Genomic DNA, 27,709 nt, shown 5'->3' on the forward strand with positions numbered 1-27,709 from the left:
GAAGGAAAATGGCTGAATATAAGTTTATTATGAATAGCAGAGAATCCCTATTTCTCAGTCACTGTTTGGTCACATACATCACCACCTTTAATCCTCATAGCAACAGACTTTCACAGTGGATATTACCTATAGTTTTTGGATTAGGAAACTGAGGCTCAGAGAGGATAAGGTGGTACCAATGAGGGAGTGGTCAAAACGTGATTTGAAGGCCGGTCTCTCTGACTCCAGTGTTCACTATGCAATATTTCACTGAAGGATACTAAGTGGGAAAATGTAAAGCAAAATAAGAATTGCCAACAGTGTATGTGGTAGTTGTCTGCATTGTTGAATCTCTTGTGTTTACTGAAGCATCTAGATCAATGGGTTCCTATAAGAAGCTTGTAGTTATACACAAGAGACTCAAGGTATTTAGGTGGCAGCCTAATGGGGGTACGGAAATTGGATTAGAAATCTCAATTCACCTCCCCACAGCCTCTAATTTCTTGCCATTGGCGTCTGTGATAGGTCCATGAAATGATCAACAGCTACTCCTGACTCAGATATGCATTTAGCCATAAGGACATTGTCTGGTCTGCTGTAAGATGGTAGCTATGTACTTAAGGGACCTAGAAGTACCAAAGATTCCTTTATAACATTTAACATTTATGACATATAACATTTGTTTCATAATAAAAAGGGGTAGTGGCATATCTGAATTTGACTAACATAACCTGTTTTTTCTAAAGCAATGTAAATAATAAAGGAGAGGGGTAGGATAACTTATTGAAATATTAATTTGTGTTTGGAACTTACTATGTTTTTTCTTCCCCAAGTTTGAAGCAGCTATTCTGTCAGTGCAATGAACTTATATTTGACTATATTCCCTTGGCTCACTGGAGACTTGTGATACAGGAGGGAAAGCAGAATTTTCCCAAAGAAATGCTCTTCCAAGTTTTTGTTCTTCAAAAGTCTGAGCTCCTAAAGGATCGTTGTCCAAGGAAGAACTTTAAGAGGAGAAGTAGGCAAGATAGGGCCCTACTATCAGGTGTAATTTGATTTAAAGAAAATAAAGTCATGTGCCATTTAAAAAACATGTGTTTGTAAAGTAAAATGCATATCTGCTATAGGTGTATTTAAATAAAAATTCTAAAATTTTAATTGTAAAATCTAAGCATCATTGAACAAATTCTGTGATTGGTTAACTCTTGCTCAGGGGCAATGCCCTTTCTTGGGCATATTATCACTAGTATTGTCAGTGATTTAGTGTCACCCAATGTTTTTATAAAAACTCATCCTATGGGAGAAACGCCTGACCATGTTTTCTTCTAATGTGCTCCATTTTGCTTTTATTTTTGGTAATATGATTTTTCTGAAGTCAAAGACATAATGAATTTAAGTCAGTGGTTCTCAAACTTGCCTGCATCAGAATCATCTGTGAGGGCTTTTGTTCTATTTTTATTTTACTTTTTATTTTTTAAATTATGGAAACATTTAATTTTTGCAATGCTACATGCATTTAAAAAAATCCAGTTACTGACAGAATTTTAAAATATAGATCCTATAAGGATATTTTGCCTCCAGTTTGCATATAGAATGCGTGTCTATATTTCATTGTGAATGTCTGAGTCATTTGGGGTTGCTAGAACAAACTACTATAGACTGGATGCCTCAACCGACATTTTTTTTTTCTCACAGTTCTGCAGGTTGGAAGTTTGAGATCAGGGTGCCAGCATGGTCATATTCTTAGCAAGTGACCTCTTCCCGGTTTACAGAGAGCTGTCTTTTTGCTGTGTCCTCATAACGCAGAAAAACAGTCAGCTAGCTTTCTGGCCTCTTTTCTTTTTTCTTTTTAATATTAATATCCCAGTTCTATCCCTGGACACACAGATTCGGTAAATCCGGAGTAGGACTCAGGACTCTGTGTTTACAAAGGTTTCGCAGGTGACTGATTTGTTGTGAGAGTTTGGAACTAGTTTTAGACGGTAGACCTTTTCTTTCTGAGAGAGTTACGAAGTAGTCACATTTTGAATTGCATCGTCTCTTTCAGTACTATACAATACAGGTATTGCTTTAAATTTTTTTGACTTGGTAATATTCAGCTGATAAATATTAGTATCTGTAGAGTGTAAGTATTAAGTTCTTTTTCCAAGGGATGGTAAGGAGTTCTACTCTTCTTTATTTCACCAGTGAGATACATAAAATTTAATTTTTGTAAGCAGAATTTAACCAAATATTTCTCTCTCAGCTACAGAACACAGTGGTTCTTGGGAAGATCCTACTTTGATTTAACTGGGGAGACCACCTTCTCCCTATGAGCTCCTCCTCACTTGTAACTCCTCCTATCTCCCTTTAGTCCTCATGATTTTAAACTCAGCATAACGTCATCAGAGCTACACTCAGCATTACATGGATTTGCATACATACTGTATGTGAAACTTAATCCAACCATCTACGGTCCAATTTAATGTTATACAGCAGGGGTCCCCAACCCCCGGGGTAGGAACCGGGCCGCACGGCAGGAGGTGAGCGGCCGGCGAGCGAGCAAAGCTTCATCTGTATTTACAGCCGCTCCCCATCGCTCGCACTACTGCCTGAGCCCCGCCTCCTGTCAGATCAGCGGTGGCATGAGACTCTCACAGGAACGCGAACCCTACTGTGAACTGCACATGCGAGGGATCTAGGCTGTGTGCTACTTATGAGAATCTAATACCTGATGACCTGAGGTGGAGCTGAGGCAGTGATGCTAGTGCTGGGGAGTGGCTGCAAATACAGATTATCATTAGCAGAGAGGTTTGACTACATAGAGACCATAATAAATTAACTGCTTGCAGACTCGTATCAAAACGCTATCAGTGAGTGGCAAGTGACAATGAAGCTGCATCTTACGGAGTAGACTGGACATAAGCCACACACTTCGGGTGTCACTGTCTCCCATCACCCCCAGATGGGACCATCTAGTTTCAGGAAAACAAGCTCAGGGCTCCCACTGATTCTGCATTATGGTGAGTTGTATAATTATTTCATTATATATTACAATGTAATAATAATAAAGTGCACAATAAATGTAATGCACTCAAATCATCCCGAAACCATCCCCCCACCCCATGTGTGTGGAAAAATGGTCTTCCATGAAACTGGTCCCTGGTGCCAGAAAAGTTGGGGACTGCTGTTGTACAGTAAAGCCGTGGAATTAATACTACCCTTGGGAAGTGGGAAGTCTCATCATAGGTGTTGCTCTGCATATACTTGATTTCTGTGCTCAAATCATGAAGCTATGCAAAAGCAATCACTCCATTTACTTAAAAAGTTTTAGGATGCCTGCATAGTAAATCTGAGTATTTGGAAAAGTATGTATTTGTGTTTACTTAACATTCTAGAATTTTTAATTTTAGAGTTTTCAAATTAAAAATCAGGGACTTCCCTGGCGGTCCAGTGGTTAAGACTCTGCACTTCCACTGCAGGGGGCACGGGTTCAACCCCTGGTTGGGGAACTAAGATCCCGCAAGCCGTGTGGCACGGCCAAAATAAATAAATTAAAAAAAAAAATCAGTTTCTTTAACACAGACTTTTCTTTTTATATAACTTTAATAGTTAGGCTTGGTTTTGAATAAAGTCTTCTTAATTAGAATCTCTCTCTATATATATGTATATATTTTAAAAGAAATTAAAATATAAAGGAAACATCACTAAATCAACATAAAGTTTCAAAATCTGCCCTTTTAAGGCAAGTGTAAATATAGTATAAGTCTAAGTATTATTAGGCTAGCTGGAAGCATATTTCCCTTTGGTTCACTTCCTAATCTCATTGCCCCATCTCCAACCAGCACTGCTATCAATAACTGCAATCGGTCCTATAATCACCATGGTGTCCTGGACTAGAAGTCAAGACTAATAATAATAATAATAGTAATAACGGTTAACCTGAATGCAGCTTATTTTGTGCCAAGCTCTGTTCCAATTGTTTTACATAGATTACTTCATTGAATCCTAATAATAACCCATGGTATAGGCATAGGTGGGGAAACAAGCACAGAGAAGTTACAGAACTCATCCAATGTCAAACAGCTAGTAAGTGGTGAACCCAAAGTTATTATGAATCCAAAATCGGAGCTCTTAACCAAGATGCCACTGCTTCTGGACTCTGGGTTTTGGATTTGCCACTTACTCTCCATTGTTACAGGGGAAATTTGGCATCTCTATCATCTCAGATTCTCAATCTGTTAAAGAAGTATAGTAACATCTCTCTGCTCATTTCGTATGGTGTTATAGGAACTAAATGAGAAACAGGCAAGTATCTGGGCAGTACTGGACAGCTATCAGGGTTTACCAGTTCTGCTCTACATGCAGAGCAAGGCCTCACATAATTGGCTTTGAAATCTCTGGCTATCACATTTATTTCAGCTCTTTCATTCTGCCTTCTTCCCCTGTCTGAACCTGGTAAATGAGACTTTAGAAAAAGATTAGGGGGAAAAAAACATAAAACAAAATATCGAGCGATACTGGCTCAGCGGACAGAGTTTCCATGTAGGACACAGTCTGCATAATAAAGGACTCACATGGTTCTACTTCAAGGTCAATCTAATTTAAAACGAGATCTAGGATGAGGGTTGATATTTAGATGTTTATACTCAGAGACACGTATACTCACGGGGACAGCTAAGTTCTTTCAGGGAGGACTTAAAATGTTCATTAAAGCAACCATAGGGGGTCTGGTGTTACAGCCGGAATGAAAGGCATTAAGGACTCACTGACCCCCCACCTGGTAGTGCACCATGCAGAAGGCCTCCCTTCTTTCTGAGTAAAACAGATTGCCTCCCCTGAACAGGTTGTAAGTGTTGCTGGGAGGAAGCAATGACATAAAACTTTAGTTTTACCTTTATGGACAAAAGAAAAACCAGAGAGAGACTAATTTGAAGCACAGAGAAGATTCTAGAAATCTTAAAACTAATACTGCTACCCATGCAGTACAGCAAAAAGAGCCAGACGTTGGAGTCAGTTTGAATCCTGATCCTGTTCTACACCAACTGCGTGACCCTTGCTAGAGGGGTCAAGGATATGGATTTTGCAGCCAGACTGAACTGTATTCAGATCTCAACTTTGCTACCTACTATATGTAGAAAAACAACTTAGTGGAAATGTATCATATAATAATAATGATTATCCCTCTGTGGTGTGAGTTTTTCTTTATATTTTTGTTACTTTGTAACTTTTCTACAAATACATATTACTTTTACAATTAGGGAAAATATTAACACTTTTTGGAGAGAAACAGTTGAAGAGGGGTATAAAGCAATAAAAGGGGCAAGAAATAGATTAAAGATTGAAAAGGATGTCTGGAGAAAATGTATGAAGGCAGTATTTTTAAGATGTGTTTACTCAGATATAGCTTGCTTCATTATCTAGATTAAAGAAATTACTAGAAGAAAAAGTGAATGATGCAACCCAAAACTTATGAAATTTATGTCTATATTATATAAGAATATGTCTTTGAAATGCAATAATTGTGTGCCACAATTTTCTTACATTTTCTTAAAGCAAACATTCCCATTAACATGGTAGCCTTCCCCACAGTAGCAAACGCCACAGGAGGTGGAAGGAGTCCCTCAGGGATGGCAGTGCTGTCCTGGATAATTTTCAAAGCACACACCACATGTGGACAATTAAGAACCAGCTGTCTTCTGTCTACTATTACTTTATTGACACCTGGATGTGAAAACAAACTCCTAGAGGAAGAGGCTTTGTCTACTTGTTTTGGATCATAATATACACCCTGTTTCAATGTCACAAGATAAGGGCCAGAAATAAGTTACACATTGTGCTGTGGTAGTAGTTAACTTGCAGTTTAAGGGGCCTGGAGTCAATTAATAGTCGATTGCTTCTACACGTGATGCCTCCAAAATTTTCCATTGCCCACCATTAACCCTTTTTTTTGTCTCAACCAGCCCTGGAGGCCAAGGATAAATTCATTCTATTAAAATGTAATACAGCATTGATTAAACAACTATCTATTTGAATTTTACATCTATAATAACAATAGTCATAGATATGCAATAACCATCTTCCATAAAACTATAAGGCCTAGTGTTGTATGTTTATGTCTGGTTAATTTATTAGGTACATACAAAATGATAAACACCTATAAAAGGCTGTCTTAAAATTCCCATTACTGTTTCATTTTTCCTATCATTAAATTAATTTCCCTGACAACAAACAGCAGCTTAACATGTTTTCCAATACATATTTGGATATCTTCCTTTGATTAAGATTCATCCCCATTAGCATACCCACTCTCTCTGTTTCTAGCAGGATAGCTCTATCAATCAAGCCTCACAGTTTATGTAAGTAAACCTAAATGGTTATGGGGAGCCGCCATCAATAAAGACAAAACTCCCCTGGAGGCTTCCACTAAGTGGGTTATCCTCCATCTGTCTCACCCCTTTTGTCCCAGTCACCCCTTCTCATTACTATCCTTTGCTTCAAGACAGGTATTATAATGCCAGGCGGGATCCCCACTGCAGAAATCAGGCATGCAGCACAGAGCAAAACAGATAACTGAGAGACACTGTTGATGAATCTCTGACTTGGTTAAGTTCAATAATGCCCTTTACAAACGCTGTGAGGAGTCTGATGCCATACTTGGCAGAATTTCTTTGAGGGAAAAGCTACATGGTGTTGGTTGTTGAGCGCTACTATGAATAATATATGGCAAAATCAAGAAATTATCCAGAGGATAATTGTATCTGGCCACAGAAGCCAGGCTGATAGACTAGTTTTTATCATATTTGGTTCCACTGAATCCTATATTGTATTTTCAATGAAGAGGGTAATAGATACTCATTGTGTTAATAAAAATAAAGATCCTTAATAAAGCATTAAGACTATAAGACTTCCTGTAATACAATATTCTGAGGTGTGCTGGGAGATAAATTAGTTGAAAAAAACTTATATGTACATTTTGTTTGAGCGTCTGCATACCCTTGTTGGCTACAGTTCCATTCCACCAAAAAATGATTTTATTTGTGGAGTAGTTCATCTTAAATCCTTGTTTTAAATGGTATTAACAAGAGGTAACATTTATCAAGTGCTTACTTTTTTTCTAAGAACTTTCCATGTGTTAACTCAGTTTCTTGTCACAATAAGCCTATGAGGTGGGAAGTATTACTCTGCTCCTTTTAAACATGAGAAAACGGAGGCAAAGCACAGTTACATAACTTGCCCAAGGTCACACAGCCAGGAAGCGGTCGAGGCAGGACCCTGAGCAGGGTGGCTCCAGGGCACACCCACCTGAACACTCTGCTGTCCAGATCCCGATTCTAAAGCAGGCACAGTTGTCTGCCTAGGGCACACCCAGTTCTTTCTTCCTATACTTGGTTAATGGCAGGTAAGAAAAGATTTCTTCCCTATGTCAAAAGAAGGACCTTCCAGTTCATCCAGAAATGGTTTTAAGTCATTAAATATAAGTTAAAAAGAAGAGAGCCTAGAACAGGACCAGACTTCACTGATGGAAAGCGCTGACTGATCCTTTGAGAACCTGTCCCTAACGGAGACCACAAAACTTGAGATATAACTAAGAGGTGGTTTCTATAGCACAGATTTAATAACTGACATGTTTGTGTCATTTAGCTCAGTGCTTCCCAGAGTTGGGTATTCACCCGCAACTTGGGGCTTATGGTATTTGCCAGGGACTTAGTATCCCCAGAAAACCCATCTGGTATGTTAACTTTACACTAAGACTTCGAATAAAAACAATTAAATTTCTAATCAAAATATTTCCACATTAAAGCAAACAAGGATATCTCCCAAAATTTTATGACAAAACATAAGACTTCGTATGTTTCATGCTTGCACAGAAAGCTTCATGTTCTACCCCAGATCCTGAGGAGAACAAATTCCTTTTTCAAAGCCTAAGGTAGCAATATTTGCGAAACAGTGATTTAGCTTCTAACCAGTTCTGATCCACAAAGTTAAACACCAAGGAAAACAACAACAGTGGCAAACACTTACGGTGTTTCTGAAAGCTTACTCGACAGCGAATAAAAAGCGTAGAAATGGCCAGTGGTAGATCAGCCTGACTGAAGCAGGCCTGTCCCTCCTGTGGAAGACGGCTGTTGAATCTAGCTCTAAAATCTAGCTCAGATTCCTGTGCCCCTCTTCTCCTCCACTGCCACCTGTTCCCCCAGCCCCAGCTGTCATGATCTCTTCCTTTGTTTCTTCAAATGGTCCCTGACCTGCTCCATATACCAGTCAGGAGGGTTTTTTTTTTTTTCATAAAACATAAATCAGATAATTTCATTCTCCTGGTTGCTTCTCTTTAATAGATTCTCAATGCACTTAAAATTCAACCTACACTTCTTCATCATTCCTACAAAGTCCCACATCATCTGGCTGCTGACTCTTCCAACCTAATTTGTTGCCATGCTCCCATTAGCTCATCTCTTCCAGCCAAGCTTGACTTCCTTATATTCCTGGAACCCACAAAACTTATTTCTGCCTCTGGGACTTTGGCTTTGCTATTTCCTCTTCCTGGAATGTTCTTTCTCTGATCTTTATATCACCAATTTTTTTTCTTTTTATTCAGGTCTCAGCTCATATCCTATCTCCTCAGAGGGACATTCCCTGGCTGTCCTCCTTTACACTGTTCTCTTCCCCAAACTCTGTCTATGGCATATCATACAATTTTATTTTCCTTATAGCACTTTTTATCTATAACTCATTTATCTATATATCTCCTATTCAATACACTAGAATGTAAAGTCCCTAAGGGCCAGAGCCTTGTCTGGTTTGTCCACCATTGTAATTTTGTGGCTAATAACTGTGCTTGACACATGGTAGAAGTTTGAATATTCACTGAATGGGTAAATGAATGAATGAATGGGAGAAAGAGAAAATAACTAGAATACATTTTAGATACTATGTCCAGTAAACTAATGTTCTATAATTTGGGGAGAGAAGAGGGGAGGCAGACTCTAGTCTGATGGGTTCATATCTATTTAGTAATAAGGGAGTCAAACTGAATATCAGAGTCACAGTTTAGAGTGGTCCTTGAAAGTTTCTGGAGACAAGAAATCTTTCTTGAGACTTTATTCGGCTTTTGCTTTTTGCTCAACCAAATTATGTGAGGGAACATTATATAGAGCCAGTTAGAAAGACATCTGGGTACAATAAGTACAGGGCCAGGTGAACTTGGTTTCTAAAACTGGGAAATATATTGCTCACGGTGATAGTTAAGGCCCTTGGCTTTCATAACAGCATTTATCGCATTCATAATTTGGGAAATTAAGTCCCCACATCTTGAAAGAGAAATTGTACTTTGCACCCTCAATTTTTTTTGGTTTCATTTTAGTATCAATGATTTGTTTGTGTATCCTGAGAATACTTAACCAGATAGCGAGGGTGTGTGGTTTGCATCTCTTCTAGGCGACCAGGGAAGACTTGGCTCAGTAGAGAGGGGATCCACAGTTGCAGCTAATGTACAACGTGGGCACTGCTCACAGGTGATCACTGACTGATTATAGCTTCTTACTCCATCATAAAACAATGAACATCAGCTTAGAGAAATAGAAAGAGCACTGGACTGGGTGTTTGAAGACACGGGTTCTAAATCTGATTCTACTACTCATAAGTTGTGAGACCTAGGGATAGCCAACAAATCATGTTAGGCCTCGTGTTTCTTACCCATCAAATGGAGGAAGATTAGACTCTACAGTCATTTATGGCCCTTCCAAGTTTGATAGTCTATAATTCTATGAGCCAAAAAACCATCTCAGCATCATTGTAACAGCTTTGCTTCCCCAAAATTGACGACCAGAGTATTTACATAATAATAATTTTGATTTATAAGGGCCTCAGTAGAGTTTCTACTAAGAGAATTTCATCCAAGGTTTTTTTGTTTAGGCTTCCTTTCTCTAAATTGAGGAAAAACAAAATTTCCCAGCTTACTCGGTACACATTTCCTTAAATAGTAAAAGAGATTTAAAACAATTCCAGGTAAGCCGTTGTAGCATTCTTCTAATCAAGACTCTTTTTAAAATTCTTACTGTATTTCCCAACAAAAATGAATATAAATCAGGAAGATAGGAAAATATTATGAACATTTGGAACAAAAGACTGCCAATTTGATATAATTTTATAGGTTGTTGGAAGGTACCCATTTCACAGAAATGTTTCCCTGTCAGCCCCAGTCCCATCATTAAAGATTCATTCCCTTGATTTATTATTTTAGGAAAATGTAAAGTAGGCCCCAAAGGTAAGCTACTATAGCACCTTAGGATAATAATAATTTTATATAGCTCTCTAAAGATGACAACGTTCACACATATTATCACATTAAAACCTCACAATTCCATGAGGAAATTTGAGGACCCAAATTTACAGATGAGAAAATCAAGACTCAGGAGATTGAATGACTTGTTCAGGGTTATCTGGGTGGTAAGCGGTAGTACCAGCCTCCTGATACAAGCCCAATCCCCTTTACCCAACATCTCTACATAGAAAGAGACTGTATGAGATGGTGGGTCGGAGGGATGGGGGGGAGGACTTTGAAGACAGACCCGAATTCAAATTTTGATTCTTCTATTTGCTTGCTGTATGATATGAGAAAATTACTTAAACTCATTTTTGTTACCTGTAAAAATCAACACTAAGAATATTATATAAATAATATCGGAGCAATAATGTATATGAAAGCACTTAGCGTAATAGCGCATAGCAGTGATCTTTTTGTTTTTACTACTCTATGTATTTCCAATCTTATGACGAGGTTGCAGATGAGAGAAAGGATAGAAATAGACAACTTAAAGGTAGGTACCATTTTTCTTTATGAGCCTTGTATTCAAGCTATAACAGTTGTGTTCATTTTATTCTATTTCACATTCTTCCTTGAGTACGCATGTGCTATCCCCTACCACGAGTCCCCTTCTTGATCTCTTGACTCCCTGATGAATGCCTACACATTTTTTTCAAGCTCAAACACAAGCGTTATCTCCTCTTTAAAACTTTATTTGATGTCATAGGCTTTTCCTGTGGCATTCAAGGAAAACTCAAAAAAATTATTTATAAATATTTACTACGTGCCTCTCTGGTGCTGGGGAACTCTGCTAGGGCAACACGAGAGCACTTCACTGAACTGATCTAATTTTGTTTGTTTCTGTTAGTAGTTCCCACGCTTTGGGATTTTACAGTACTTTTACATTTAAAAAACGAGGACTAATATAAAGTTGCCAACTTTTCATCTTCTAGGTTAGGATATAATAAGTAACTGCCATTGACTACCATAAAAGAAAGGCCATTTTGACACCAAAGTATAAAATCTCAGGACTAAAAATATACATATAGGCTTTATGGGAAACTTCATGGACGGGGTCTGCATCATCAAGGAATAGGTACTGGGGGGTCCACTGGTTCCACGTATATTTTTGTCCCAATTTGATAGTTCTTAGAGATGTTGTTTCTTACTCCATTTTGCATCTCTACTGCAGTACCCACTGTCTAGTAGGACGTATTCAGTGAATATTCATGAATAATGCGATGAATATGCCTCAGAAAATATTTATCTCTGAGACCTGTGGTAATGACTTATAGCACAGAGCACCTGTGAGAGGATACAGCGGTGGTGAGGATGTGAGGGAGGTGTCTGTGTGTTTGTGTGTGTAAGCTGATATAATTTATTTCACAAGTTTCCCAGGCACCAGACATTCAGAAGATTCTATGCAAAGTTATGAGACTGTCCTGTCAGAGAGCAAGGAAGGAAGCAGGCAAGAAGTAAGACACTGAGGCATATCACTGTAGGAAGAAATGAAATCTCTTCCCCGGACACCATCTGAAATATTCCATGTGAATAGGTAGATTGAGAATTATAATGAGTATACCTACAGCAAACAGATAACATTCATTTAATATTCATTAGGTATCAGGCACTGTTATAAGTTCTTTGCAGGTATTATCTCATTTAATCATTACAACAACCTATTGAGAAAGATTTGATTACTCTCCCCTTTGTAGAGATGAAGAAACTGAGGCTTGCAGTGGTTAAAAGATTTGCCCAAGGGCTTCCCTGGTGGCGCAGTGGTTGAGAGTCCGCCTGCCAATGCAGGGGACACGGGTTTCTGACCCAGTCCGGGAAGATCCCACATGCCGCTGAGAGGCTGGGCCCGTGAGCCATGGCCGCTGAGCCTGCGCGTCCGGAGACTGTGCTCCGCAGTGGGAGAGGCCACAACAGTGAGAAGCCCGCGTACCGCAAAAAAAAAAAAAAAAAAAAAAAGATTTGCCCAAGCTCACACAGTCAGCCAGTGGTAAAAGTATGTCTCAGACTGCATCTAATTGTCTTCAGAGCTCATCAAAACTCTTGGGTCCCTTTCTAGCCACATATTTTTTTTTTACGATGAGAACAGTTTTACATGACTTGGTTTTCATTTTAAAAATAAGGAGAAAATTAACATGTTTCTTCCTAGCCAGAATTTTAAAGCTGGCAGGGCACCCAGTTTTCCTACTTAAAAGCTGTGTGCCCACAAGCAAATTCCCTAACCTCCTTGAGCTTCAATTTCTGCATCTCTAAAATGGGGATGACAGCCCTTCTTTCTGTGTTTTGGGGAGGATTAAAAGGATAGTGTAAGTGAAACAGCTAGCAAAGGGCCTGGATTATGAATGGGGTTTAATAAATTTTAATTCACTATGGGGCCTAGTAAGATAAAATGACATCTTCAAATTAAAATCCTATCAAATAGTGGTGATAGGATGAGAGCAAATAGATTATTGCTCTGGTGAATAAAGGTGGTTATATTTATACAGTCTTTAGAGAAACATGAGGATTATCTTTGCTGCAGCCTTCATTTTAATTAAGAGCAGAGAGATTAGACATATCAGCGTAGGAAGAGGTTTATATTTGATTTAAACCACAGATGCACATTTGCAGCATCTAAACATTCCATTCCTTGGCTAAAGATGTAACAAGCCACTTCAGCAAACCTGAAATTGCAAAATAAATGGAAAATGCTTAATCATTTAAAAAGAAATAGGAAAGGAATGAAAAGACCAAAGCACACACGGGCACCAGCAAGGAAAGTTAAGCAGCAGGAAGTCTCCTCAATTTTTTTAAAGGCTGACAAATGACTTCAGTAGACAGGCAGGATATAAAACTAACGGATCCATCTGTATCGCTTTTCCACACAAACATTTTCAGAAAAAAAGTGTACATATCCGTATGCAATCTCACTTTGGGTAAAAGTTTTTCTCAATGAGAAAAGCAAGTTGCAAAGCAATGTGTAAAATACAAACTTATTTTGTAAAAACAATGTCAAGCCCCACCTACATCTGAGTATGCTTTGTACACGTCTGTATGAACACAGAAAAGGTATGCACGGTTCAAGCCAGAATGCCACACTGGGAACCTTGCCGGGCTTGAGGGAGATATTTGTTTCTTGAAAATCTTTGCATTACCTCACCAAATGCAGTGAGCACGCATTACTTTGGAACAAAAACATTTAAAGATAAAAAAGAAAAAATGTACCTTTCCTATTATTCATCCACCCCTTCATTCATTCATTTGTTCATCATCCAAAAGTTACTTAATCCTGACCAGTGACCATGATGTAAACTAAGTTGGTCTTCTCTGAACTGTCAGACCTGACTTTTTCAGAGGCATGCCAGCTAAATTTAGTTTTTTAAAAAAAATTTATTTATTTATTTATTTTTGGCTGCATTGGGCCATTGTTGCTGCGTGCGGGCTTTCTCTAGTTGCGGTGAGCGGGGGCTACTCTTCGTTGGGGTGTGTGGGCTATTCATCGTGGTGGCTTCTCTTGTTGTGGAGCACGGGCTCTAGAGCACAGGCTCTGTAGTTGTGGCGCACAGGCTTACTTGCTCGCGGTATGCGGGATCTCCCCCGACCAGGGCTCGAACCCGTGTCCCCGGCATTGACAGGCGGATTCTTAACCACTGCGCCACCCGGGAAGCCCTAAATGTAGTTTTATTTTGTGGGGTTAGCCATGTGGTTCTGTGCTGTGTCCTAAAATCCTGTGCCATTCCCCTTTGAGACTGAGATATATTCAATTCAAACCATTTGGAGTTAATTTCACTCCTTTCCTTTCCACCTGTATTTACTGCACTCGAGGGAGGACTGACTGAAGCCTCAGTTCCAGTGAATTGTGTGTAGCTGTTGGTGGCAAGAACATGGAATTTAGAGTTAAAAAAACCCCCAGAGTTTTTCAGTTCTGACTCTTCTACGAACCAGATATGTGGTTACAAGGGGACTCGTACATACTGCTACGCTACTTCCTTCTTTCTGAACCTCAGCACCATCTTCTGTCTTTGAGTAATGATACCTATCTTACAGTATAGCTGTAAAGCTCAAATGTTGTTAGATATCGAAAGTTCTAACAGATTGCAAAGTGATGGTTGTGTGTCTATTACTACCTCTCCACAAAGAATTTGTGGTTTTTGCTTCCAACAGATGACAATGACACATGTTTATAAGTCTTGGCAGATCTCCACTTGAGGTGAGACTATCATAAGTTTGAATGGGGCTGAGAAGCAACAGCTGCCATGTTAGGCAAATGCAATTTCTTCCTTGTAATGATCGCAAACCCAATTAACCAAAAGCATATCTGACCTGGTATAATCGTCTTCAACAAGCATGTGCTTTGGAATTGGTGAGTACCTTCCTGGAGAGATGGGCGGCAGGGAGGTTTTGTATTCTAAAGTGCCATTGTTGCCAGAGAGAAGATGGTTTCCCATTGGTGGAGAATAAGCTAAGGGGTGAAAGAAAAGAAAAGAAATCTGTTATGTGGCTGATTCAATGTGTCATGCTACCGTTCTGTTAAAAATAGAAAGGCTTTGCTACCCGCTAAGAATTTTCTGATCCTTCAAGAGGAGGGAGTTGCTGTTTGTTTGCATTTAATATGTACAAGCACATGGTGACCTTTAGGATTGGAAAGATGTAATAACAGTTATATCTGTAAGCCCAGTTCATATAATTAGGTGAAGAGAAAAACTGGAGGAGAGACCCAGCACTTATATTTTCAGAACAATGATTAATTTTCTATTGAAATAAAAATGTTAGCTTTTTAATTGCAGAGCTCGCATTCTTTTCATGTAATTAATATCAAACCATCAAAAGCAGAAGGCTCTTAGGAGCAAGTTCTTGTATAAGACTTTAATCCCTAAATATGCTCTACTCCCATGCCAGACAGGCTAACTCTGGCCTTTCTCTTCTGTTCCTGCACCCTAATTCATCCCCCTTTTGGGTGACTGAAAAGCCTCCTAACTGGGTCTCCTGCTGCTGTTCTCTCCCAAAATCCATTTTATACATTGAGAAATCCAGGTCTGATCATGCTGTTCTCTTGCTTACACACTCTCCATTGCCGCTACTGTATTGAATATAAATTCTCCCTTTCACCATGCTTACAAGATTGACTCATTTTAATATCCCCCCTTATGAATCTCCTATGGTCCTTAAATAAGGCCTGTTCTCCCCAATATCTGTACCTTTGCTCCACTCTACCAGCTACCTGCAACTTCTCTCTCCTATCTCATCTCTGATACTGAAATCTCATCCAATTTTTCAAGATAAAATTCAAACGCCACCCTCTGCATAAAGATTTTTCTGATCTTCCGAAGACAGGTGATATCCCTTTCCTTTGAGTGCCCAAAGGACATATATTTTTACCTGTCTCATAGCATGTACATCCCTCTCAGTTTGCCAAATATTGCTACTATTTATATATCTGCATTAGCCTTCCTTTCAATGAAGGCCATGATTTTATCTCCTTTGTATCACACATATTACCTTACAAGGTGTCTTGCATGTATTGAAATTACTCAATACACATTTCTTGAATTGAATAGCAAGTTTTGTTTTCTCCTTTTTCTCTTTGACGTTGATCTTATATGCCCTTCAAGAAGAGGCTCACAGAGGCTCAAGACAGATTTTTCTAAATTTATCCAGTTTGAAAAACTCTGAAAGTTAACACTCTTTCATATCCTGAGGTAAGGCTGATCTCATCTTACTGCTTGCTTGACAAAAAGACATATTTTGGGGCAAGTCATTTTAGAATCACCATTAAGAAAAGCAATAGTTAATGTAATTGGCAGATAACAAAATCATTCAACATTTAAATTTCAAGAGAAACGTCCAAATCTAAGAGAGGTCAAACAACTTGCTTAAGACCATAGTACTAATTAATGACAGGTCCTGAAGACATTCTGAGTTCCCAGCCTCACAATTGGTTTCTCAAAATTTCAGAATGAGCACATTTACTCATGCTGACAAAACTATCCCTTAAACTCACATCAAAGAAATGAATTGCTTCTAAATCTAGTCCCCAAGGACAGAATCTTCTTGTTGACCTATTAAGAAGAGGGGAAAACACGGGGCTTATGCAGCAGTGGACTTTGTGAGGACGCAGTAGAGCATCTTATTGTTATTTGTTGCCCTAGAAGCACGCACCTCCACCCCATCTCCACTGCCATAGTGATCAACAATTTTCTCTGGCTTCCCTGCCAATATATCAAATTCTGGTAAAGGTAACTATAATGATAGTTATTAAGGATTATGATTTCACCAATTGACGGCAAGATCCTTTCCCCCAGGAAGAAGCACAGTGCTATCTCTGGTTTATTTTGCCTGTCCCTCTTTTCCACTCTGCGGCTATATAGATTTGAACTAGGAAGAGAGACTATTAGGACATGAGAGCTATCATCCTTCAGGGGCTTGAGAAACAGACTTTAAAAATGCATTGCCCCTTGGAATACTACTCAGCCATGTAAAAGAATGAAATAATGCCATTTGCAGCAACATGGATGGACCTAGAGATCATCATACTAAGTGAAGTAAGTCAGAAAGAGAAAGACAAATACCATATGATATCACTTATATGTGGAATCTAAAATATGACACAAATGAACCTATCTATGAAACAGAAACAGACTCACAGACATAGCAAACAGACGTGTGATTGCCAAGGGGGGAGGGGTTGGGGGAGGGATGGGTTGGGAGTTTGGGATTAGCAGATGCAAACTATTATATATAGAATGCACAAGCAATGAGGTCCTACTGTATAGCACAGAGAACTATATTCAATATCCTGTGATAAACCATGTAAAAAAGAATATGAAAATAATGTGTATACATATATGTATGTATAACTGAATCACTTTGCTGTACAGCAGCAGTTAACACAACATTGTAAATCAACTATACCTCAATAAAATAAATTTAGAAAATGTGTTGCCCCTATGCTATTGTAATCACACTGTCCATAACATACATCATCGAGCCTTTCCATAAGGGTGAATCTGACAACTCATCAGGCAAGGCCTCCAAGGCAACTGGGGAGTCAAGTGCAGGATCTCCGTGAAGTATTTCCACAGGCTAAAAAGAGTGAAGGTGCAAGTGGAGGACTTTGCCAAGCTTTGTAGAATTCCGATTTTGCAAACCTGGCGTGCTGTTCAAAGATGACACTGAGCGTGGTACTTACAGTGAGTAATATCAGGTGGGCCGTAAGGATCAGTCATATAAATGGTGGTGGCTTTGCCAACTTTTAGATAAACTACATCTGATGTGTTCTTCAATATTGCTACCGCCTCTTCATGTGTTACTTCTTCTAAACTGTAATTGTTTACCTGAAAGGGGAAAACATTCATTATTAGAGCCAAATCTATGCAGGTGAAGAGAACTATTCAGGCAAGAAGATACACAAAATTATGACTTATGTAAAGATTAAATTGCAATCATTACAGTCCAGTATCTATATCACACTTTGACAGAACAGATAGATTAAAGGCATTAGCCAAAGCAGATAAGGTACAGTTGTTGATGCTAAAAAACAAGGTTGCTTCTGCCTTTTTCTAAGAGGAAACGATATTTTATAATAGAAATCGGAATACTCTTTGTGGAAAAAGGAACAAAGGGGTCAAATGTCCTTCTTATGCTATAGTGATTGTGATTACAGAAGTAATACACATCCATTGAAGAAAACAAACAAAAACAACAGAAGAAAATAAATATTATCCCTAATCTCCCTATATGGATATATTTCTTTAAACGACTGTGACCATATTACACACACTGTTTTAGAACCTGCTTTTTAACTTCGAGTGAACATTTGCCTCTAACATGAATGTACTTCAACAATATGAGTTTTGTTTCCTACAAAGCACTGTGCTGCATGGCTATAACATAATGATTTAACTAATCTCTTACTAAAGCATGTTTATGTTGGTTCTAATTTTATTCTATTATAAATGATGTTGCAATAAACTTTTTTCTATATTTGTACACCACTTTGATGACTTCTTCAGGATAACTCATACAAACGAACACTGGACAAAGTATATGAATATTATAAGGGCTCTGATACCTATGTCCAAAGTGCCCTTTGGAAACATGAACCAGTTTACTCTTAGACCACAATTATACGAGAGCCCCCATTTCCCACAGCTTCACCAAACTTGGCTTTCCTCACTTTAAAAACTGTTCACATCAAAATGTCATTTAACATGAGTCTATTTTCTAAGGGAAGAGTGCTAATGTTGGAACACAGAACTTTTCAGGTGAACAAGTTCAAGAGTACCTTAATGCTATCGGCTTTAACAGCAACTCCTCTTCTGTTATTGGACAGAAAAGCCTGTGATACCTGAGCAATTACTACTTCATGGCAGTGGCTTACAGTGGGTCTTTGCAACACTTCTCTTAAATGGTTTTCAAATATTTAGGAAATATTTTGCACACCTAGGTTATCCTTATTTGGCTCCTGTTTTTTTTATGAAGCAATTCTTTAGTTGGTTCCTGCTGAAATGATGTGGAATTCAAATAAATGTAATATAAATGTAAATAAATAAAATAGATTGGATTCCTACATATTCTCTGTACTATTGAATCAGCACTTTAGTCATTTAATAACTCGTAGCATTGCTTTTTATTTTTGCTTCATGTTGCTATATAAATTCCATGTGTCAGTTAATCCTTTGGTGGTGTAGCCCAGGTTAGGGACCCTGGAACAGGAGGGAACTGAACCTGACTGCTGACCGTGAGCTCTCCAGTAAGCTGTAAGCCTCTCTACTGGTTCCTACAGTTCTCTTCTAGACAAGTGACATTCTTGTAAATCTTTTGTATTTCCAATGTCTAGCACTTGTTTGTTCATTGATCAAATATTTATTGCATACCTATTATGTGTCAGCCACTGTTCTACATGTTAGAGATATAGTGATAAAAAATAAGAATGATAATCATAATCATAGCAGACACATACAGCCCTATTACATGTCAGGCACTACTCTAAATTATTTTACGTATATTAACACGATAAAGCCCCACAATAACCTATGTGCTGGCTATTATAATCACTTTCATTTTACAGATGAGAAAAGCATGCCTCCGAGAGGTTAAGAAACTTGCCCAAAGTCATTGATCAAATTTGTAGTAGAGGCAGAATTCAAAGCCAAGCAGTTTGGCTCCAGAGATCATGCTCTTAACCACTCATCTATACTGCTTCCTCCAGATGGACACAGTGCCTGCTCCCATGAGACTCACATTCTAATAGAACATAGCTGTTTATAGAATGAATGGATAGAAAAATAGACCCATACAGAATGGGAATGTAGAGGGACTACAGGCATGGGGAACACAGTTGATGATGGCAGCCTTTAGTTATAGACGGAGAAATAACAAAAATGACAGTAATAATAATGAGTTAACATTTATTTAACACTTATATGTCATATATCTTGGAAGTACTATGTATATATTTTGACATAAGTCATATAATTGGTCCTGGTTATAGCTCCATGAGGTAGACATGAATAATTAGGCCCATTTTACCGGTGAGAAAAACTGACATTTGAAGCAGTTAACTTGCAACAAATAGGTCACACAGACCCCAAGTGGCAAAGCCATCAGTTGGATCACCGTCCTCCTGAAAAGATGAAAATGAGACGGCCCTTGAGTGTTGGTTCACTGAAACCTAGGGCTTACATCACCTATTCTTTCTCCCTTTAGGAGAAGAGTCTCTTTCCAAGTTTACATATAGAAGTAATGTGAATTCCTAAGTGTTATAAAAGCCTGAGTAATCATTACCCTTCTCACTTAATCCAGTGGTGACAATATATTGCATCAGCCAAATACACTAACAAAGTCAAAAAATAAATAAGTAAAATGGAAAGTAGTTTGATATATATATGTTTCTTCAAAACCTCCTTGTATATTTGATTAATCACTTTTTTTTTTTTTTTTTTTTGCGGTACGCGGGCCTCTCGCTGTTGCGGCCTCTCCCGTTGCGGAGCACAGGCTCCAGACGCGCAGGCTCAGCGGCCATGGCTCACGTGCCCAGCTGCTCCGCGGCATGTGGGATCTTCCCGGACCGGGGCACCGACCCGCGTCCCCTGCATCGGCAGGCGGACTCTCAACCACTGCGCCACCAGGGAAGCCCGATTAATCACTTTTTTAAGGGCGGTACCACTTGTACCTAGATAATGAATATTTACAAATAATGCTCATATACAATGGTTTAAAATGTGTATGGAAGTGGGCGTTTTCTCTTAAACAATGGTTGCCTAAGGTGGCTCTGAATATTGTGACCATGCACCCCAGAAATATCTATATTGAAAAAAGAGAAGAGAGGAGGTATTTGTTGGCATAAACAGTGAGGATCAGAAGCCAACATATAAAGACCCTAAAGGCTAGAAAACAACTGGATTAGACTACACGTGGCACAAAAGCTCTGTTTCTGACAGGGCTCATTGTCTCTCTCTCCAGGGTACAGAAAGCACACAGCTCATTAGATTATCAGTGAAAAAGAGATGTGGCCAGTGTATATTCAACTGCACTTTTTCCATTTTTAAGTTGGGCCTTGAAACAGTCTAGAAGATGTTAACTTTTTTTTTTTTTTTTGCGGTGCGCGGGCCTCTCACTGTTGTGGCCTCTCCCGTTGCGGAGCAACAGGCTCCGGACGCGCAAGCTCAGCGGCCATGGCTCACGGGCCCAGCCGCTCCGCGGCACGTGGGATCTTCCCAGACCGGGGCACGAACCCGTGTCCCCTGCATCGGCAGGCGGACTCTGAACCACTGCGCCACCAGGGAAGCCCGAAGATGTTATCTTTAAGTGTGTTTTCTGAGAATGACTGCCTTAACAGACTCTCAGACCACCAGGAAAATCTTTAGAGCAGAAAACAGAAGCTGAGGAAAAGTTGGAGGTGAGGAGTGAGGAAAGAGAGGATATTGGGGAAAATATTAGTCATTTAAAATAGTGGTAGTTCAGTCAGTTTTTGTTTGGTGACTATGAAATGTTGGAAAATTTACACTGATTTTCGTCATGGAAGAGGTGGTGGCAGCAATATGTAGTGATTAAGAGCACATGCTTTTGAGTCATGCAAACCAGGACTCATCCTGTTCCTGGCACTACCTAGCTGTGTGACTTTGGGAAACTTATTTATCCTACTTAGCCTCAGTTTTGGCTTCTGTAAAATAGGTATGAGAATAATCACTGCCTCAAAAGGGTTATTGATTTAAATGTATTGACCTATGTAAAGTGGCAGGCTCATTACTAATTAACGTGAGCTCTTGTTACTATTACTATTGTCATCATCCATCTCTCTTCTCAGGAAACAGGAATTCTTGGTGAAAATTTTCGCTGAGCATTTTCCTGTAAACATCTGTGAACTGATGAGTTTAATTAGAGAACTGTTGATGAGGCTTCTGTGTGGTCTTTTTAAAAATTCAGAATAGTATAGGATCTGGACCCAAAAGTGCTCTTTTGTGCTGAAGTCTTCAAAATGTTTTTCACGAAAGTGGGTTTATTTGGGGTAATTATATGTGTGCATTATCCTCTGAACTCTCAAGATAAAGGGCCTACAGCTGGAGCTGATTGTACACAGAGAGAAGGGACATTATACTGATTGGCTGGTTGCTCTTGTCATTGTTTTCCATTGTCTTTTCCTTTTCCTTTTTTCTTTTGCATCAAGTATCTGCCTATAATGGTGAACACTGAGCAACTGGCCTGGTTTCAGAAAAAAAAATCATGTGCATTTGAATGAAGTGTTTCTGTGGGGTGTGCTACACAGAGCGGGGGACATGTGTGCAGCCTGGCCATGTATTTCAATAGGACAGAGGACTGAGGCCAAGAGAGAGAGGTTGGAGGTGAGATGACTCATTCTCTCGAATGGAAGAGGGAGCACTAAATTGGAGCATGATGCCGACAGAAGAGGGCAAACCAGTTGAAGAAAGAGGTGCCAGGAGACTTGCAAGAAGGGAACATGGCAAGTGTTGTGGGAATTCAAATAAGTGTTAGCAAATACATATGTGATGGTACAAAGGTGGGAGGTGTGCGGGCATGAGAGGGTGTGATAAGGAGAAATGAGCAATGTACAGATGGCAACATACTGACCTTTCCATATTCATTCAGGAATAGCAATGTAGTGAGACAAACTGGGAGGTATCAGGGACATAAAAATTGTACTAAGACATAGTACAAGGAAATGTGAGACTCTAGAAACACTGGAAAAAAAAATCACAAACTCCAAAGTTAACTTTAAAAGAGAAGACAAAGTAGATGATCACCATATTGTAAAATAACTGAAAAAGGGGGCCAATCTAATGTAGTAACGTCAATGGTATGAAAAGAAATATGCATGAACCAAAGACTGAAATCTCTGCAGTCCATTGCAATGAGCTGCTATAATAAAATTTGTTTTACAAATAACTATGAATACATGAGAAACGTTAATAATGGTTATCTCTGAATAATAAATATTTTCTTATTTTTCATCTTTTCAGCAATGAGATGGTTAGAACAAAATTAACTATGGTTAATTACGGTTAGAACAAAATTAGTTATGGTTAGAACAAAATTAACTCTATTTTTCAAATGAATAGGAACAAAAACCTTAAGTAAGGGAGAACAGAAACTAAGTGTGGTGACCTCTTTATGAGACACACATAGCAAGACCTCATGAGTAATGGAAAATTGGAATAGGAAAGAAGGAAGTTGATTTCTCATGCCCAGTGACTTTACTTAAATTTATGAGAAATAATAGCCATATTTTATATATATATATATATGTTTTGTGGTACGCGGGCCTCTCACTATTGTGGCCTCTCCCATTGCGGAGCCCAGGCTCCGGACGCGCAGGCTCAGCGGCCATGGCTCACGGGCCTAGCTGCTCCGCGGCATGTGGGATCTTCCCAGACTGGGGCATGAACCCGCGTCCCCTGCATCGGCAGGCGGACTCTCAACCACTGCGCCACCAGGGAAGCCCAACAGCCATATTTTAAACCTAGGTGGTTTTTAGAAATGAAGGCCACCTGAGAGTAATTTTTACAATGAGAGTAATTTTGAAAGTAGACTCAGATCTGCTATCAACTTCTAGTTTTATGAATTTTGACCAGTTAACATATTTACTGAGTTTTAATTTTCTTATATGTAAAATGGGGATACTATTGATTTATTTGTTGATTTACTTGTGTTTATGAGAAAGAAATGATACCATGAACCTGAAAAGACACTGTATAACATACAGCAGCGTACGAATAACGATCAAACATCAAAATCAGACATAGTGCTTTTGCTGATCCTAATGCTGGAAGTAGTTTCTTCCTGTTCAGGGTTCTTCCTGTGAAACTGATCTCGTACAACACTTACTTCTGCAGTGCCTCTTTCCATCTCAAAGGGTGACCTTCTCAAGGGCCATGATTAGATGTTTTCATCTTTGTATTCCCCCAGCTGACACAGGGTAAACAGTAGGCACTTAACAAATGTTGAAACATCCGCTAAATAAGTTAAAAAAACAATGTGGGGACTTCCCTGGTGACGCAGTGGTTGGGAGTCCGCCTGCCGGTGCAGGGGACGCGGGTTCGTGCCCCGGTCCGGGAGGATCCCACGTGCCATGGAGCGGCTGGGCCCGTGAGCCATGGCCGCTGAGCCTGCGCGTCCGGAGCCTGTGCTCCGCAACGGGAGAGGCCGCAAGAGTGAGAGGCCCGCGTACCGCAAAACAAACAAACAAACAAACAAAAACCAATGTGGCATATCAAAGGAAAAGCAACCAAAATTCCCTATGTTATACGAAGAATGAGACATTTGTGTTGAGCTTCTATTTTACAGTTGTGTTGAGTCAGAGAGGAAAGGATAAGGAATGAAGGTCATTCAACCAACAATACACATCTACTGGACACTCACTCTGTGTCAGGCATGGGATAGAAGAATGAAAGGCTGGTGCAAAATGTGAACACCGGCTCACATCAGCTTATAAGGGACATAATCAGAGCTCCAACAGGGCAAATTTCTTCCTCCTCCATTAATCATTAATGCATTTCTTTTTTTTTAAAACTACTTATGTAGCATTTATTTTTTAAAATTAATTAATTTATTAATTTATCTTTGGCTGCGTTGGGTCTTCGTTGCTACGTGTGGGCTTTCTCTAGTTGCGGCGAGCAGGGGCTACTCTTCATTGCGGTACATGGGCTTCTCATTGCGGTGGCTTCTCTTGGTTGCAGAGCATGGGCTCTAGGTGAGCGGGCTTCAGTAGTTGTGGCACACGAGCTCAGTAGTTGTGGCTCGTGGGCTCTAGAGGGCAGGCTCAGTAGTTGTGGTGCACGGGTTTAGTTGCTCCGCGGCATGTGGGACCTTCAAGGACCAGGGTTGGAACCCATGTCCCCTGCATTGGCAGATGGATTCTTTTTTTTTTTTTGCGGTACGCCGGCCTATCACCGCTGCGGCCCCTCCCGTCGCGGAGCACAGGCTCCGGACGCGCAGGCCCAGTGGCCATGGCCCACGGGCCCAGCCGCTCCGCGGCACGTGGGATCCTCCCAGACCAGGGCACGAACCCATGTCCCCTGCATCGGCAGGCGGACTCCCAACCACTGCGCCATCAGGGAAGTCCCATTAATGCATTTCTTCACCTTCAATTGCATAGAGAGAGAGAGAGAGAGAGAGCGAGCAAGTGCCACTGACGTCTTGAATGACTCCAGCTTCCTCTATAGCAGTGGTCACCAAATGGACCGTATGATAGGAACCCCAGGGCAATCAGCTGGGTACAGGAAGAAATATTTGAACTTCCATTAATATTTATCACATCGATCTTCATCTTTCTATTTCTTGTGTATGGTTTAAAATAAAATGTATATATTACCATAACAATATATGAATGCAATCTAAAGTAGAGAGATATACATATATTAAAGACAGTCATGGACACATACACACTAACAAACGTAGTAAGGTAGATAGCTAGTGGGAAGCAGCCGCATGGCACAGGGATATTGGCTCGGTGCTTTGTGACAGCCTGGAGGGGTGGGATAGGGAGGGTGGGAGGGAGGGAGACGCAAGAGGGAAGACATATGGGAACATATGTATATGTATAACTGATTCACTTTGTTATAAGGCAGAAACTAACACACCATTGTAAAGCAATTATACCCCAATAAAGATGTTAAAAAAAAAAAAAAAGACAACTTTTTGTGTTTTACTGATGGGGTGTGCTGTTAAAGAATTTTAAAACCACCGCTTTATACTAGGTACCGATATATGATGACTATAGAGTAAGTTCTATAAACAGGGGTATTAAACTGAATACAAGCAAAAGAAATAAACAATATAATGGAAGGCTTCAACCCTTTATATAAAATCCCTTTATAAATAAAGCCCTTAAACCCTTAAATAAAATATATCATTGCATTTGCATTATATTGTAATTTTATTGTATCTGAGACAAATTAAAAGGGAGTTCAAGAAATAATTATCCAAAATTTTTTCCCCCTGGTGTTTCAGAAGGTAATCTAACTACTGGAGACAGAGTCTGAAGGGTGAACTATTTCTAATGCCTTTTAGCCCATGACTGGAAATTGCTAAATGATGCTATACCAGCTTGATGGAATGAGCATTACCTCAGAAGTCACCCTCAGGAGAAGCAGTGGAGCGGCAGCAGAGTGGGGTAGGATGTGATTAGGTCAAGGTAGAATTATGGTTCTTAACCTGGCTGCACGTTAGAATTGTTTGGAAAACTTAAAAAAAAAAAAAAATGAAAACGAGGCATGGCTCCTACTCCAGAGATTCTGAATTGATTATTCAGGGTTGATTGAGGCCTGGGCATCCATAGCGTTCAAGAACTTACCATGAGATTCAAATGTGTAACCAAGATCGAGAACCAGGGGGGTTGAGTACACAGCTGAAAGGAATGTGGCTTTAGAAAATTGATGTCTAGGTCTGAATCCAATCTCACAATTTATTAGTTATGTAATATTGGAAAAGTGTTTGCATCTTTGAGTTCTAACTTTCTCTTCCGGAAAATAAGAATAGCAGTAATGACTGCCCTATCCATCTCTCAAGTTTTGGAGTGAGGAGGTGCTGTGGTGAAAGATCTTCTTAAGGAGGAAGCAGTGTGTTGGTGGTAGGAAAGAGCCATGTGCAGGGACAGTTATAGCTTTTGGTTCTTATTTAAGGTTGGCCTAAACAATGAAAGTGTTTTAAAATCCTCTTCATTATTCAGATAACTCCTACATATTTGCGTGGTCTTCAAGGTGATTTTCTTATTGATATTTGGATGAAACAAGGTGATAGTGGGTCCTCACAACTAATACTCATTCAGAAAATTATCTTGTTTCTACTCATCTTCCCCAAATCTATCTAATGTCCTTACCATAGGATGCACATTCTGGAAGAAAAATAGGAGATGCTCACACATAGCATATCCCAGAGTGACTCCAGCGAACACTAGTTCTAGGTATTTCATAAACATTACTTAAGAAAAAAAGTTCCACAGTAAAATATATTTGAAAGTTAGGGTACCAAAGTTAAATTAGTTCCTTGACTGGAGGACTTCATAGACCCTTATATATGCTAAAGTTTGTTGAGAATCTACAAAAGAGGTGAGATACAGGTTGTAGAATTTCAATTTGACTGTAGAGTCTTTTCATGTGACACAGACATGAGACTAATATTTTAAAACACACTTGGGAAACACTGATCTAAGGCAATCTGTCATGGTATTGAGGACATAGCAAAAGACCAAAGATGAACATGACTTGCCCAAGGTCAGTTAAGTAGAGTTAATGCTGGCTGCCTGAGACTTGAATCCAGATATCCTATCTCTGAGTCCATTGTCTTTCCATATTATTTCAATGCCTCATTTACCTTTCCTCTTGTCTTCAGCTTCCCTTTAAGCAAAGAAAACATACAGACTTATTTTCTGTAAAAGGTCTCTCACTGACAATTGTTTCTTCAAACGTCAAGCAAAGGTTATGGAAAAAAGAGACTAAGATTATAAACTTTAAATCACAATGCGACAGGGCCTTTGCCAATTAACAGTTCATGTTGTCCCTTTAGAGAAGACAATTAGATGACCCTAGATTCAAAGTTTCTGGTATCGTGTAGAAAAAAGATGAAGAAGATCACATTTCTGTAATATATGTGGCTCTATGTATCACCATGGTAGGGCTTAATAAAAATGAGTGTGTAAAAATATATGAAAGAATTAGAAAATTATCAATACTGTTAACCTCTGACCATCTGTTCCATGAAGTTCAAGGCCAAGAGAGAATCTATTCAGTCTGAGATTGCAGCACTAAGCGACTGGTACAATCCATTAAAATCAGATGTCACTGTCATTTGAAAAAATAAAAAACAAAACAAAACAAACAAAATTCTAGTGAATGATAAGAAGTGCCAGTAGCAGGGGAAATTTAAAAAATTGTTATTTTGATAAAGAGAACATATACCATGCATCTGGGTGACCCATGAAACATCAGAGAGGTC

General features: G+C 39.3%; 1 protein-coding gene across 21 annotated transcripts in view; it reads right to left on the minus strand.

Annotated features, from left to right (window-relative positions):
* DLG2 (discs large MAGUK scaffold protein 2) overlaps positions 1–27,709 on the minus strand; it is a 2,041,348-nt gene that overhangs the window by 500,764 nt on the left and 1,512,875 nt on the right. For all 21 annotated transcript variants that reach the window (XM_079928919.1, XM_079928924.1, XM_079928927.1 and 18 more), the window contains 2 exons: positions 17,448–17,592; positions 14,582–14,720 (listed from right to left, as the gene is read on the minus strand). In XM_079928919.1, coding sequence (XP_079785045.1) covers positions 14,582–14,720; positions 17,448–17,592 — 284 coding nt within the window. The remainder of the gene's footprint in view (positions 1–14,581; positions 14,721–17,447; positions 17,593–27,709) is intronic.

The sequence above is a fragment of the Stenella coeruleoalba genome (genome assembly GCF_951394435.1).
Source record: "Stenella coeruleoalba genome assembly, chromosome: 8".
NCBI classification, from domain to species: Eukaryota; Metazoa; Chordata; class Mammalia; order Artiodactyla; family Delphinidae; genus Stenella; species Stenella coeruleoalba.